This window comes from Sitophilus oryzae, unplaced genomic scaffold, assembly GCF_002938485.1.
Source record: "Sitophilus oryzae breed Bouriz unplaced genomic scaffold, Soryzae_2.0 scaffold_115_pilon_pilon, whole genome shotgun sequence".
Lineage (NCBI taxonomy): Eukaryota > Metazoa > Arthropoda > Insecta > Coleoptera > Curculionidae > Sitophilus > Sitophilus oryzae.
Window position 1 is genome coordinate 277129 of NW_022145793.1, and position 16045 is coordinate 293173.

General features: G+C 33.8%; 1 protein-coding gene across 1 annotated transcript; it reads right to left on the reverse strand.

The window, feature by feature from the left end:
* Positions 1 to 288: 288 nt before the first annotated feature.
* On the reverse strand, positions 289 to 8634 carry LOC115887337 (allergen Cr-PI-like). The gene is made up of 11 exons (XM_030906749.1): positions 8514 to 8634; positions 6320 to 6468; positions 6010 to 6202; positions 4149 to 4312; positions 3794 to 3986; positions 3246 to 3547; positions 2714 to 2953; positions 2458 to 2649; positions 1142 to 1290; positions 876 to 1079; positions 289 to 684 (listed from the first exon to the last, which is right to left on the reverse strand). Exons 1-11 carry the CDS (start codon positions 8593 to 8595, stop codon positions 393 to 395), a joined length of 2160 nt encoding a protein of 719 aa, XP_030762609.1. The 5' UTR covers positions 8596 to 8634; the 3' UTR covers positions 289 to 392.
* Between the last annotated feature and the right edge of the window lie 7411 nt (positions 8635 to 16045).

Sequence of the window (16045 nt, forward strand, 5' to 3'; positions counted from 1 at the left end):
AAACAGTATAAAATTAAAACTCTTTTTAAGTCTAGGACTACTGTAAGAAGTGTCCTAACGAAAACAAAATCGGAATCGGAAAACAAGGGAAAGGTTCGGTGAGTCGTATATTGTAGAGACAAAACGTCCTCTAAATGTACTTAACGACTTAACGAACATAAAAAACATACTAAAAGAGGTGAAACAATGAAGTCAGATATTGCAGACCATGTGTAGTCCCAAGTTTCTCACAGGTGAAACAAGTGAATAAGGTCAGTGCTTTTACAGTCCCATCAATAAAATACAATCTTCCAAAACTTACGTTTTATTCACCGGTATTTAAATTAAATTAACAAAACTATTAAATAATCTACGTTAAAAAAACAAAATTAAAATAACTAATCCACCCCAATCTAATAAGGTTGCTGCGTTTGGGGTACTTGAGCTTCTTCGATGGTCCTGTGGTACACCTTGGTATCGTAGAAGTACGAGTTTGGTACTTCGTGGACAAACATTTCCTCAAATTTAATTGGTCGGTCTAATGGGAAATAGGTTGAGGTGTCGTCGACGTATCCTCCACCGGTACCAGGATGAGGATAGAAGAAAGTGGTTTCTTCAGTTTGGCCTTGGTAGGGTTTGTAGGGAATGACAACGAAGTAGAATTGGTAGGGTACGCCACCAACTGTACCTTTGGGTAGCATGTATCTGTAAGAAGAAATATGTGTAAATAAATGTAAAAAATAAGATAATTAGAAAATGTGACACATTTCTGGGAACTGTTTTTACTGTTTAAAAGCTTTTTGTAATGCAATAAATGTACGTTATATTCTGTTCAACTTCATATTTTGATAAATAGCCCCACTAATTGTTTTGTGTTAATTTAATTATATACTAACCTATCAGGGAAATAGAAATAATTGTCTTTTCCTGTAACATGGAATTTTCCAGCACCTTTATAGGCCTCGGTAACCTTCTTGGTCAGAACTGGATATGACGTTTTATCAGCAGCAAAGAACATGGTCTCATGAGAGCTACGCTTGATCACATTTTGTCCTACTTGCAAATGCCATTTGAACGAATCAATTGGAACAAAGTTAACTCTAAAATTAATAAAAACAAATAAAAACAGAGTTACTAGATGTAAAATTCAAAAAAACTATACCTGTTTACGCTAATATTGATGGGTTTGCCATATTCGTCGTGTTTTGGTCCAAGGAAAACTTTAACAACAGCTTGGGTGTCTTGGTTGGAGTTCACGTGAATTTTATAGGTGAACGGTTTGTGATTGAGACGTTGTTGAATAATCCATACCTAGAAATTCAAGACACATTTTAAATACTAGTTGTATTTATTATTCAGGGTGAGTTTCCTACGATGTTCTCTATGGGTATCTCGAAAACTATTGGAGATAGAGAGTCGGTTAAATGGGGAAAGAATTGCAGTTTTGTGGGGTCATAAATATGCGTCTTTCAGATTTTTGAAAAAGTTCATGGCTTACTAGATATTTCGAAAAAAAAACAATTTTGGCTATTTTAAAAATTGTGTCCCTAATTCCATTATAATCCATTTTAAACAAAAAGTTTTCAGATAAAAGTTTTTTTCTAAAGCTTGTCATTTTTGACATATGACACAAACATATGTTTTTTTAAATGGAAACCATAGTTGGCAATTGTTTTTTTTTTAGAAATGACTGAGTTATAGCTAATTCTTATCATTTTTAAACAATTTCACTTAGTTAGCCATGGAAACAAGTTCAATCGCCGTTGCTCTCAGAAATGTGAAGCTGTCACATCCAAACTTTGTAAATTAAAATAAATAAAAATGGTAAATATGAATTTTTCAAATGAAGAAAAGCGTATAGGATTATTGGTTCAACTTTTCTTGACCATACTTTTCGAGGATACGTCGACAGGTGAATGTTACGTTTTTTAGAGAACGGTTTTCAAGACATAACAGTAAAATTTAGTTATAGCCAATTCTTATCTTTCTTGACTAATTTCACTTAGATTGCATGGTATTCTTATTCTGTTATGATTTATCACTTATAAAAAGTCAGAATATATTATTAAAGGGTTCTTTACAATTTACATTACACAAACTAAATCTTAAATGACAAGCTTTAGAAAAAAAAACGGAGAACACAATTTCATTAAGGATGTGATTATCTACAACTTTTATCTGAAAACTTTTTGTCTAAAATAGATTATAATGGAATTAGGGACAATTTTTAAAACAGCCAAATTTTTTTTTCGAAATATCTAGCAAGCCGTGAACTTTTTAAAAAATCTCAAAGGCGCATATTTATGACCCCACAACACTGTAATTCTTTCCCCATTTAACCGACTCTCTATCTCCAGTAGTTTCCGAAATACCCATAGAGAACATCGTAGGAAACTCACCCTGTATATAAAGACTGAAATGTATATTTCTGGAAAAAACTTTGTTTGATAAAATAAATTATAGATAGAGATAACTTACCTGGGCTGATGGGTTTTTCTTTACTTGAACCTCGGAGGTCCACACAGCGTTAGTGACATCACTGAAGAAGTTCTCAAAGTACGTGATCAATCTATCCATCTCAACTTTTTCAATGGTGACACCTGGGAATACTAATTCGTCCTTAGTGTATGGTTTCAAGTTATGTTGGAATTCGTGGTGGTACGACAGTAACTATAAACAACGAACATTGTTAATTAATTTATGATCATTTTACATCAAAAAGTTCGGTACGTACTTTTTTGTATACCATATAAATGGCTGGATCTCTTAAAGTTGTTTCGGGGTGGTCCAGGACAGAAGGAACAACATGCTCCCAGGTGTCCGAGGTGTGGGAGTATCCCAAAATGTGTTTGGCGTATGCTAGGTAGCTACAGTAGTATTTGTGGTGAGGGGAGTCAGCATTGGCGTGAATTAGATTGCCAAAAACGTTTTCAGGGTGTTTATCTTCATAGATATTAAATTTCTTTCCTGTATCCTGAAATTAAATGATAAAGGTCAATCCAAAGTAATTAAATACTTACACAAATGAAATATAATACACTCAAAAACATTTTACCATTGGTAAGAGTTGCATTTATGTTCGCACTAAAGGTAGGTTCACTCCTCCAACTTCCAGTGACATATAAAAAATGTACAAATTTGAGAAGCACCTCAATGTAGTATTGAGCAACAAAAAGATAACAATAAAAGCATTCTTCTGAGAGAAAAAAACTTTTTGTATTGTAACTCCAAAAGTATCGACCTAAAGGGTATCGTTAAATACTTACTGTGATTACATATCCGCTGTCAACAACTTCACTAATGCGATCTTCACACTGGTGGACTTTGGTGAAGCTGTGCTCGTACTTAGTACCAATATCTTCCAAGTGGTTTACTTTAGAATCGTGCAAGTCAACGTGGTTGGGTCTTTCAGGGAAAGGTTCTCCAGTGACGTACTGGAGGAAAGGATAGTAAGGTACGTCGACCGGAACGTGGAAATCAAGGATAGGAATGTGGCCTTTTCCGTTGGAGAGTCGTTCCATGTGGTATCTGGCAACGAGGGCTTGAATGATGTTCATTGTGAGTTCACCTATCAAAAATAAAATTAGTATTAGGTGCTTGTTATATAAAAGAAGAAAAAATTATAGTATATTTAACAAAACTTTGGTTGCACATCATAATACGACCACCAGCAAACTCCATAAGACGACGCATGGTGTCATTGATGACGTGCAACCAAAGTTTTGTTAAATATACTATAGGTCCGGTTGGAACGAACCTTATAGAACACAAAAATGATACCCTTTTTGGAGAGTAGTACAAAAAATATTTTTACCTCGTTTGTCGTGGTTAATTTTAAATTCTTCGCCATCCATCCAGTAGGGATAGTGGATGTGGCAATAGTAATGGAAAGCGTTGATACCAACATCCTCCAAATAATACGACATGGATTGTTCGTGATGCAAGTTCAAGTGATGACCTGAATAGTTAGCGTGAATAGCATTGTGGGCGTGAGTATCAGTTACCACCTAAAACAAATTTTATTCAATACAAAACAGTAAAGTTAGATCAATCAGTTTTTCAAATTGTGTCTTTTTTTATTGGCTACTCTATATTGATCCTTTTTATTGATTTGGTATATTATTTAATAAAATGATTTCAATTTAAATATTTTTTGAGGAACTACATACGTTACTGTTTTCTGTTCCATGAACCATAGCGTGTTTGTAGACTTCTTGAATAGCATCGGTGCTGTAGAAGTGCCATGGGTAGACTTCATAAATTGGTGGTAAGATTATTCCATAAGTATCGGGTCTGTGTACTACAGCGACAGAAACTGAATACAAGAACGTACCTAAAAATTGATTTAAAATAGTTAACATTAGTTTTAAGATGACCTTGATGATTTTAAGATCATCGGATTGTCTCTAATTTTTGTTTCGTCCACAATAAAATCCTTAAGTGACTGACTCACTGATTAATCACGATCCTCCTCAAACCACTCAACGTAAGAAGCTCAATTGTGGCATACAGGTTGATTCTAGGGTGTAGAGGTTCGATAAGAAGGGATTTTTCGAAATTCCAGTTCCAAGGAGGTGAAACCACCCCTCAAATATTACAATATTTTTTATTTAAAAAACGTTTTTCCGAAAAGTTTCCGAAAAAAACGCTTAAACATGTATATTTTATTTTGTTTTTTTACACATATTTTAAGATTTTTTAAAAATGTATACAGGGTGTTTCGAAAAATCTGGTCATTGATTAATCACGATCCTGCTCAAAGCGCTTGACGTAAAAAGCTGATTTGTTTAAAACGGATTGACTTTAGGGTGTAGAGGTTCGATAAGAAGGGATTTTTCGAAACTCGAATCCTAAAGGGGTGAAACCAACCCTCAAATATTAGAATATTTTTTATTTAAAAACCGGTGAGTTTTTCGGAAAAACTCTTAAACACGTATATTTTATTTTGTTGTTTTACATATTTTAAGATTTTTTAAAAATTTATACAGGGTGTTTCATAAAATATGACCATTGAGTAATCACGATTCTGCTTAAACTGCTTGACGTTTATAGCTGATTTTTGTCAAACGGATTGACTTTGGGGTGTAGAGGTTCGATAAGAAGGGGTTTCTCGAATCTCAAATTCCAAGAGGGTGAAAACGCTCCTCACATATTACAATATTTGTTATTTAAAAAACGGTTAGTGGGAAAACGCTTGGACACGCATAATTTATTTTGTTTTCTTACATATTTTAAAATTCTTTACAAAATCATACAGGGTGTTCCAAAAAGTTGGGTAATTGATTAATCACGATTCTGCTTAAACTGTTTGACGTAAAAAGCTTATTTTTGGCAAACGGATTTTTCGAAAGTCAAATTCCAATGAGATGAAACTACCCCTCAAATATTACCAAGTTATATAATAATATCGCTATATTGTTTTTTCTCATGCTGACATAAATGTGAGAAAATTTTATCCAGTTTGTATGTTAATGGAAATTCTTGCTTTGCTTTATCATCACCATTACAAATGATATATTCGACCCGAACGAAGTCGCGGGTACACGCTAGTATTAATTATGAGGGATCAGATGATTTGAGTGCCGATCAACTTTTAATGAAAGAGTCGTTCCCCAATCCGATAATTCATCCAGAGTAAAGGCTCAATGAATAGTGTAAACAGCCCTGCCTTTGTTTTTTAATTGACTTCTTAATTACCAGTACTAGTAGGTAGCTTTAAATTTTAGTTTGTTTCAATCTTATTATAAATATTAAACTATTCGTTATTATTCGTCATAACAATTTTAGAAATTCCTCTTGAACGAAACATCCTACCAGCTGGTACAACTACGATATTAACTTACTGACCTTCAATTTCTCTGCCCGTAAAGTTGTCTTTACACCTTTTCAAAGGCACAAAATGAAGAATAGTGGCAGTTCACATACTGTGCAACAGAGAACTGGATGAAAATATATAGACAAAAATAATTACACTGGATGATTTCACTCTGGATGTACATAAAAAAAGATACAGTGTATATATAGCTTTACCTTCATTGGTAAAGTGGTGTAAAATGACGGCTGTTTGGTAGAAAGTTTCAAAATCTTTCGCATAATACAGAACTTTGAAGACAGCGATTGCTTGCTCTAAGTGTTCTTCCTCTCCAATGGAGAAGATGTGTCCTTTTGGTAATAAGTAATCGTAATGGCTGAATTTGACCAGTGTGTCAACGACTTCAGGTTTCTGAAATATACAATACACCATAATCAGGATACTTGATTTTTGTTAATAACATAACAAAACTAGTTTAGATCAATTCAGTCAAGATTAGACTTAAAGGTTTTACTTTTATATACTTACAGTAAATAAGGGTTTGTGAGTTTGTAGCCATTGCACTAGATCAGTAACTCCTTTGCAAATTTCCACATGTTCTTCTACAAGACCAGGTTGTACTACATGTTTGAATAAGGTCAAAACCTTGTGCTGTTTTTCGAGAAAAACATTGTCCACTGAAACAAAATATTATAGATTACATATTTTATAACGCAGTGTACGACCAGGGACTTGTATGTAAAGGTGCGTTCATACCGGCTGCGCCGCGCCGCGCAAAGCGTTTTGTAGCATGTACTTTTGAAGTGTATTTTTAGCGCAATAAAAAAGTATATGTTAAAAATGATATGCACGGCGGGCGTGGAGCGGCACAGCCGGTGCGGAACGCACATTAACAAAAAACGTTAAATGCACCAAGTGTAGATATAAAGTAAAAGTAAATATTTCAGTTAACGTCTCTTTTGCTGCCAGGGCTATTCTGGACGGGGCCTACTTTGTTTACGCAGAATCCGAACCGCGGTCCTCGGCCATATCATGGTCAATGGCCTACCGACTTGGTAAGTGTCTCAATCGACTCTTGCTCACGAGATATCCGATCTCATCCGGCCTCAAACCGGCGTGAATGAGCAGTGTGTGTCAATAGATTTTACACTTTTGCCTTTTTTTGGACAACAGCACGATACAGAGTTTCGAACCGGTCACCCGTCCATCCACTAGTATCGCCTTACGTCGCTTAACTTCGGTGTTCTAATGGGAATCGGTGTTTCGACGTAGCTAGGTCGTTGCCCTTGTAGATATAAATTCTACACTTTTAATGATTCTGTACCTTAAAACAAATTGTAATTAACAGTGTGGGTGCCCTGTAATTACAATAAAATCTTTCCTTAAGAGAAATCCAGCGCTTTTAGAGTTACGTTACAAAATTTTAAACAAAATTCTAAACAATTATCTACCTATTATGAACCATGAGTTAATTTACTTTTTGTAAGTGATCACAAAGATGCTCCTGAATATCGTTTTTGGAAAACAAGTGCTTTCTTTTTAAGTGACAGTAAGTTTAATGAATTTTTCGGTTAAAACCAGCAGTGGTTCCTCAAAATATTGGAACTGTTCTTGCTAAGTCTCCAACTATATAGTCTGATACTGCCACAGGCCACATAAGATAGCTTAAGATTGGTTGAGCAATGGGTGTTCATATCAGGATGTTTAAAAAAGTACCATGAATTTATAAAAGCTGTTGTTGAAGTAAAATTTAATGAAACAGTGTTATGACTACAAAATACTTTCATATGTTATATGATTAAACAAGAATTGTAGCTACAGGCGAATTTCTTACAATTACTACACTTGTTACAATTGTAAATTTTGTGTGATGCGTTCTCGATAACACAATAGAGGAGAGGAGAGTTTACAATACACTGTAGTGTGCTGATCTACTTAAAAAAATCGAAAAAAATAATATTACTAGCATTTACCACCCTTTACTATCTAATGCAATCTATGATCTAAATTTACATTACTATCTATTCTATCTATGATGTTCTTTTAAATTTTTAGGGACAAAAATTAATCGATAGCTTATTTATTAAAAAAAAATAACCATACAGTAGCTATTTTCATAAAAGTTTTACTGCAAAATGTAATAGAAAAATAAAATTTATTAGAAGCTTTCAAAGAACTGTTTTAAAAAATGTTAAATTTGATAAATAATTTAATTTTTTTCATAAAAAAAATAAAAACACTGTTTATATGATTCATTGTATATTTTGGGTTGTTATAGCCCTAAAAATACGATTTATCAATGTAAAAGGTATTGAATAAGTGCAAATATCTTCAAGACTGGTAGAACTCGATAAAAGAAACATATTTTCCCTTTACCGTTTGTCAAATAAGTCCAAAATATCCGAGTTATTTTACTTTGAAAATGTAAAAGAATGATTATTTGCTCATATTTTGAGAACCACTGGATTTTTCTGGGTTTCCTTTTTTCTATATTTAATATACTTCCTTTTGTTGTCATGAAATCGAGATATATTATGTTTTTAATTAAAAATTTTAAAAAACCCAAATTTTTTTTCGAAAAATACCGAATTTGCAAAAAAGTTTCGAGAAAAAAACATCATAGACGTGATTCTGAGGTCGAAAAATACCACCCTGAAAATATTTACCCTTATTTAAGACTCTAACTGTATATAAAAAGCAAAAGAATAAATCACAGACTTACCGGTTTTATAATGGACAGTTTCGTGGACAGGAGTTCCAAAAACTGCCACACTCAGCAGCACCAACCCCAAGCAAACCCTCATCTTGACTTTTTAACCTAGAGTAAATGTTTGCAATACACCAATTTTTCTTTTATATAAAACCCAATCAGGTTGTATCACTTTACAGATAAGTAAGGTTAATTTTTGTCTTGTTTTGCTACCAGAGTATTATTTTTTAACAAACAAATAATACGCGCCTATCTGTAAGGCTTTGTTCTTATCGGTTAATTAATGAATGGAAAACGAATTAAATATTCATATGCAATCAGTATTTTTTTCGATAGGTGGTCATTGAATTCTTAAGTTTATTTAAGACGAAATATTGTGTAGTGCTGCACGTGATATGGCATGGGTTATAAGTCTTATAAATCAAATTTTTCAGATATTATATTTTAAACGAAAATAAGCCATTTCTAGTTTGTGAAAATACTTAGAACACAAGGTGTCCCAATAATCAGTGGATATTTTATTTTGTGTATTTTTCTTCAGTGGCAAAAAGCCTGGAAATCTTTTCAATGAAACTAGATTGTAGATTGCTTGGGTGGGGGGAAGTTAATCACCGCGATCTTATAGATCTATTGTGTCCCTCTTTCTCAAGTTATAACTCATCATACAGCCGCAGGGTTTTAACAAAAGCCAGTATCTGAGACGGTTTTACGGAGATTAGTTTCCATCTCCGATATCGGTCATACCAAAGTTTATGGCATGAATAGTTCGGGGCACTTATGATTTTATTGGGAACAAAATAATATAAAGCTGGGACTAGTCTTAGTCGATAGCTTTTATATTCCGATTGAACATACTAAAAGTCCCCATATCTCCCACTAAGGGAACACTGTCAAAATGACGCCGCCATCTTGGATTTTTGGCATTTTTTTCTTAATCTGGTCTTTACTCAAAAACTACTTATTTTTAGAAAAATTATGAAGAGGGTAATTCAAGAAATTCATTAAAATCTAACAAAGAGCACAATATTGTCAAGAGTTTGCGTAACAAAGATTGTTTCTATCTAAAAGCTGATAAGGGAAATAAGGTTGTTATATTAGATAAAAAAGACTATTACGATAAGGTTAACAACTTAATCGATAATGGCCCCTACATAAATTTGAAAAAGAATCCTTTCTCTAAGATGGTAGCAGACGTTAAAAAAACTCTAAAAGAATGTAACACCCTTATTGATCTTTCTTTAAAGAGGAAATTGCAAGTATCCAATCTGTCATTACCAAAATTGTATGCTTTGCCAAAAATTCATAAACCGGACAAGTCTAAGCGCCCAATTGTTTCGGCTGTAGGTTCTCCGACTTATAATTTGGCAAAATGGTTATCAAGTGAGTTTGAAAATTTACCTGATCATGAACCTTCTTTCTCAGTTAGAAATAATATTGAATTCATTAACAAAATTAAAGATATAACATTGCATGAAGGTGAAATTTTGGTCTCCTTTGATGTATCTTCGTTGTTCCCAAGTGCTCCAATTCCACATACTTTAGGCTATTTGAAGGAATTACTGAACGCAAATGGTCTCGACAACAAAACTGTGATTGAATATATTGAGCTTACATCGTTATGTATGAAACAAAACTGTTTTCAATTTAATAACAACTTTTTTGAACAGCGGGAAGGTACAGCAATGGGTAATCCATTGTCTCCATTTTTGGCTAATTTATTCATGAGCAGGTTTGAAGTGGAAGCTAAGAATCAGTTTAAGTATTTTCCAAGAGTATGGGTTAGGTATGTGGATGATATTTTTGTTGTTTTTGACACACATTGAGACACCATAGATAATTTTATTTCTAAGTTAAATAATCGTTTTCCTTCCATTAAATTTACGCATGAAATTGAGAACAACGACAGATTACCATTTCTAGATGTATTAGTTATTAGAAATACTAATAATTGCGTGGAATTTGATATCTATAGGAAAAATACCACACGCTGATATATTCCTAATGAATCACATCATAGTGTTGAACATAAAATGGCTAGTTTAAATTTCTTAGTTCATAGATTACTTAGTTTCCCACTTTCCAACGAAAGAAATGAAATAGAAAGAGATTACATTAGGAATGTAGCTGAGTGTAATGGATATTCTCCTTCACTAGTTGATAAATTAATTAGAAAACGTAGGTATAGCTTAATGATTTCCTGAAAATTCGACTTTTCAAGTGGAGGAAGATACGTCTAAATATTTTTCGATACCGTTTGATAGAGAGTTATCCTGTGGTCTAAAAGTAATTTTTAAGAATGTCAATTATAAACTTGTGTATAGTGCTAATAATAAATTACAACAATTATTAGGCAATACAAAGGATAAAACACCTCCACTGGAAAGGTCGGGTATTTATGAATTTCTTGTAAAGATTCTCTAATCAGGAAATATTTTTGGGCAAACTAGGAAGATCAATATTAACTAGATTTAAAGAACATTTAGCTCAGATAAGATATGGTAGATCCCCGATAAATCTTGCGTTGCCGGAACATATTGTTGATAATGAACATTGTATAGATCTTAATAATTTAAAATTAATTAAACAAGTCTCAAACTACAGGCAATTAGATGCTATATGAAAGCATCAGAATTAATAAATGTAAAGATAGTATGAATAGAGTCAACGGTCCAATTCCTTCAAGTTCTTTGTTCCTTACTCTACTCTTAGTGGTAGGAATCTAACCAGCTACATCAGTTGAAGCTACCTGGACTCGGTTGGTTGGCTAGATTTTGCCACGCCCACTTGGTGCCCACTGAGCGAGTATATAAACGCTCAACTTGTAGACAAAATTTTTAGTTTTAGCAAATCATCCGCTTTATGATGCTAACATGGTTAGCGAAACGCGCGTCCAGTGTGTAAAAGTAAAAGTGTTTTGGTGTATTGTGATGATTTAGTGTTTTTATTTTGCCTTATCAAGATATATGTCTTGAAGTACCACTGACATACCGATTTACTGATTAGTCAAAAATCTATGCGCCGTCCGATAGTACTTGCAGTACTATCTAGCACTGACCAAGTACTACCCAACAACTGGATAGTACACAATATCCTTATGATCTAATGTATATTATTACTCCGGAGAGTAAATAGTTATTCACAAATTATGATTGGTCAAAAATATCTAAACCGCCTAACAATATTTGCAGTGCTACTTAGTACTGCCAAAAATGTGGTGTATAACTACTGCCTACAGTTGTTGATCTCTCGATTTTGCATGAAAACTAATAACAAATTCGAAGCTAATTAGTTTTTGATCATACTAATTTTTGATCATACACTCGTATATAGGAACAGCGAATCTATCCCGATTTTGAAATAGTCGAGGAAAGAAAAGGTCAAAAGACTGGGTACTTCTGAAGAACACCATTTAACACCTTTTATTGGTTCGCTATACATACAAAAAATATAACTAAAAACTAAGGTATCTACATTTCTTCCTCAGGCTCGATATCATTCATCGGATTTAATTCGGGGATTTCTTTTGGTAAAATCCGAGAGAGTTTCCTTGGCAAAATTCGCATAAATTTGAGCAAAAAATGCTAGATTTTTTACAGCTGCTTTGCTTTGTGCATGAGGTTATGCAGTTACAAAAAATCATCTTTAAAATAAATTCGGGAGCTACTTCTTGCTCCATTAAAATGGGATAAAGTTCATTATTTGCATCCTTCCATCCCCACTCTAATGGATCAGGAGAGTAGCCTAACCATTCTTGTATTTGGTTATAAATTCTAAAGATATGGAATTTTGCGGCATCTGTGGTGGGAGGAAGAGCAGCCAAATTGAAGTTTGTGCTAAGATTTTGTCTAGCGGTTATAGCATTGTATTTTTTAAATCTTAATTCATCTAGTGAAAGTATTGAAGTTTCTCCGTAAAGAGATACTAAAAAGCGCTCGCCAGCTTTCAAGACATCCTCCTTAGCAGCATTTGCATGGTAAAATATAGAAACTGTATTTCTTAGCTCTGGATTCTTCTCTAGAAGTTGAAGAACTGTAATTTTTTCGATATTGTATAAACCACTAACTGTGTCGCAACCACCTGCAGCGTGAATAAAGAGAATGGATTTTTTAAGAGCCGGCGTCTTTTAGATGGTACCTATGTATAGTCCATTTCAGGAAGATTTTCCGAAAATGGAATATTTTGCATGCTTCATTAGAAACACGGTGGGCTAATAAATAAAAATTTGCACGACACAATATAACTAGTCAAAAGTACACCGCTCGACGACACTACTGTCTGACGCTGTACTGCTTTATACTACCCAAGCACTACATAGTACACAAATTCCGGCCCTAGTCTGCCTAAGTACCATCAAAGTCCTGCACAAGTATTGCCTAAGTAGAAACTTCCCAGCTATCCACTGTCTAATCGACTGCTCAGAAATAATATGTAAACCACTTGCAGTACTGCCCAAAGTGCTGGCCAAAAATTTTTACAGCTATTGTCCAAAATTTTTCATCCATCGATCTTGTCACTAGCATTTTTATAAACGGCAAAATATTTACTTATTTCAGGTTAAAAAAAAATGTTGGTGCTCACTACCTAGAAACCTCGAAGGTACCTCTAATTATAGAAATTTTATCGGTCTTTCATTTCTCTTCCAACATATTTTCTTTAAAAATTAAAAGTTTTTGAATAAATGGCAAATTTAGGAAAAAATTCCAAAAATCCAAGATGACGGCGCAATTTTGACAATGTTCCCCTTATGGGAGGCATGGGGACTTTTAGTATGTTCAACAGGACCCTTAAAACTACCAATTAAGACTAATCGCAGCTTTATGTTATTTTGTTCCCAATTCGCCCTATAGGAAATTTCTAAGTGCCCCGCATTAGAATGGTTGTCGTCTCGGCGCACTCAGTGATGAGGTGTACTGCTGTTTCCCCATCTTCCCCACAGAATCTGCATTCGCCGTTTCTTCTTAGTTTCAATCTACTGAGGTGTTCATTGAGGAGACAGTGTCCTGTTAAAAACCCCGTGACAATCCGAAGATTGTTCTTGCATAAATCTAGGAAAATTTCATAAGCGTATCATTGATTAACTCGGTTAAAATTTAATATTTTTTGTTGATTCGAAGTTCATTTAAAAGGTAGAGTCAACAGCTATCACATTTTGAAACTTGTTTGAATTTTGTCATATTTTCTGAAAATAAAAAAACGGGCAAACATTCCTAAGCACACAAAAATTCAGATTTTTACATATTAATATTTTTTTGTGCGGGTGCCAGATATCACAAGCATTGTCATACACAATTTTCAAGTCATGTTCCACAGCCCCTAGACCACCAAGAGGCGTAGGACATCCCTTGGATGCTGATATTTCAAACCAAATGGACAAGAACAATATACTCTGAAAAAGTTACAAGATATTGCAAGTAATTTTGAACTTTTATCATTGATTTCCAAATCCTCATTGATGTTGGTTATTTATAAAGTTATTATGCAATTTTCTTTTGTTTACGACACTTTCCGGAAATTACAAAATACGAAAAAATAAAAAAACAAAATTTAGACAATAGGTTAACGGAAACGTTATTGGCCTAAATCATACAGTAAATTGGCCAGTAAGGCCTCCTGATATTTCGCCAAACGATTTCTTTCTCTGGAGCCATTTAAAAAACAGGATATACAAGGATAAAAAATACCCAAATCTAGACGAGTTAAAAAATGCTATTTCTGCCGAATGCAATAGAATTTCATTTTACCAACTAGCGAATGTAAGAAGAGAATTTTATGATCGCCTGGGTTATTGTCTAGCAGTCGACGGAGGAATATTTGAACATCTTCTTAAATCCTAAAGTTCTAACAATTTAATAGTACCTAAATTAATAAGTTATTGAATATTGTAATAATACCATAATTAACCTTGTAATTGATTACTTTATTTTACTTTAATTCATATTAATTTGTATTTATAAATACATCTTTAAGATTTCCGATGTAGGAATGAGTTTTCAATAACAATAAAGCACTAAATAGGTAAATTTCTGAAACGACAACTTCATTTGACAGTTATCTTTTACCTTGACTGGTGCTCATAAGTAAATACAGGGCCATAAGAAAGGAGAAATATTTAAAAAGAAATCGGCGATAACTCGTAAACGCGCTAATCAAAAATATCTAAAGTTATTCTTTTGAATGTGGGTTTTAGTGCTCTTCAATAAACCTAAATAGAATTATTCTCTAAAATAATTAGGGAAGCCAATAATTGACCCCATTAAAATTTACATGGGATTTCCTATGTCCCGTCCGACGATGCAACACCCGGTATATCTCCGGAGCGTTGACTTGGAGAAAAATTCAGGATCTTCGAGACGGAATATCTTGAAAACTACTAATATTGCGAAAAAAATCATAAGGAGCATTTTTATAGGTAATTAACCTAAGCTTAATTTCTTCTTCCAAGAGATTTTTGTAAATTGTATATTTTGGCAGATATTTGCGAAAACTGATTTTTCGGCCATTTGGGGCCATTTTCGGCCAAAGTTCGCCGCCATAGTCCGGCCGTCACGGTGTTACAATTTTTCCCTTAAATCTACTCCCCAAAAGGTACAAAACCTTAATTTACTGGGCTATTGCGATAAATTTACTTCGTCATTTCCGGTGAAAAATTTTGCTCAGTTTGCCTACAAAATTTACACTGAACTCGCTTAATATCAAACACAAACAATCGAAATCTTAGATTTATTCAGGAATCTTTTTCCCTGTTCTATATTTAATTCCGGGTAACCTTATCCTAACCTTATTTATACTCGCGCACCCCTCCAAACTTTTCTTTTTGTTTTACTGCGATTCGCGCGATCCCAGGGCTTTTCTTCCCACTCGTCGCCGTTGACCTTTTTGCTTCAACAATACCCCGAAGGAATGTCGCCCTTCCTTAAGTCATCCCCCAGCAATATTTTTTAAATGTTTTTAAGTCTTTACGTACGCTGGAAGAAAAATAAAAAAAAATAAACACTTCATTAAACCATTAACTAAGATTTTTTTAAAAAAGTTTAGGATTACCATACGATCAGAAGGGTCAAATTTGGCTCGGAAATGAAGACTTACATAGAAAATGTCCAAACAAATTTGTCGCCGCTGGACCAGTTACTTATAGGGGAACATAATGGCAACACTGCCTATTGAGAACGCATGGACTTATAGGGTTTTCTGCCGACTCGTCCCGTCGCGTCGCGTCGGCACTGTCGGCAGTAGCATCGACGAGCTGGCCGAGGTTGCCACATTTCAACCATAAAGCTCTTGCCGCGAGTAATAAACAAATTAACAACCTGTATACACTATCATTTATAATCGAGTATAAAGTATCGACCTTGTCTTTTTTTATTGTGTCTATTTCGCCAATAACAATTGATTTGCTTAATTATTCAAAAACTTTGAAGCTAAAACAGTCATTGTGTATAATTATTATTTTTATTATTAATAGTTTACTATTTATAACTTCCTATTAATAAACAAATTGCTATAAATTAAAAACTCACTATTGATTATTGATATAATAATAAAGA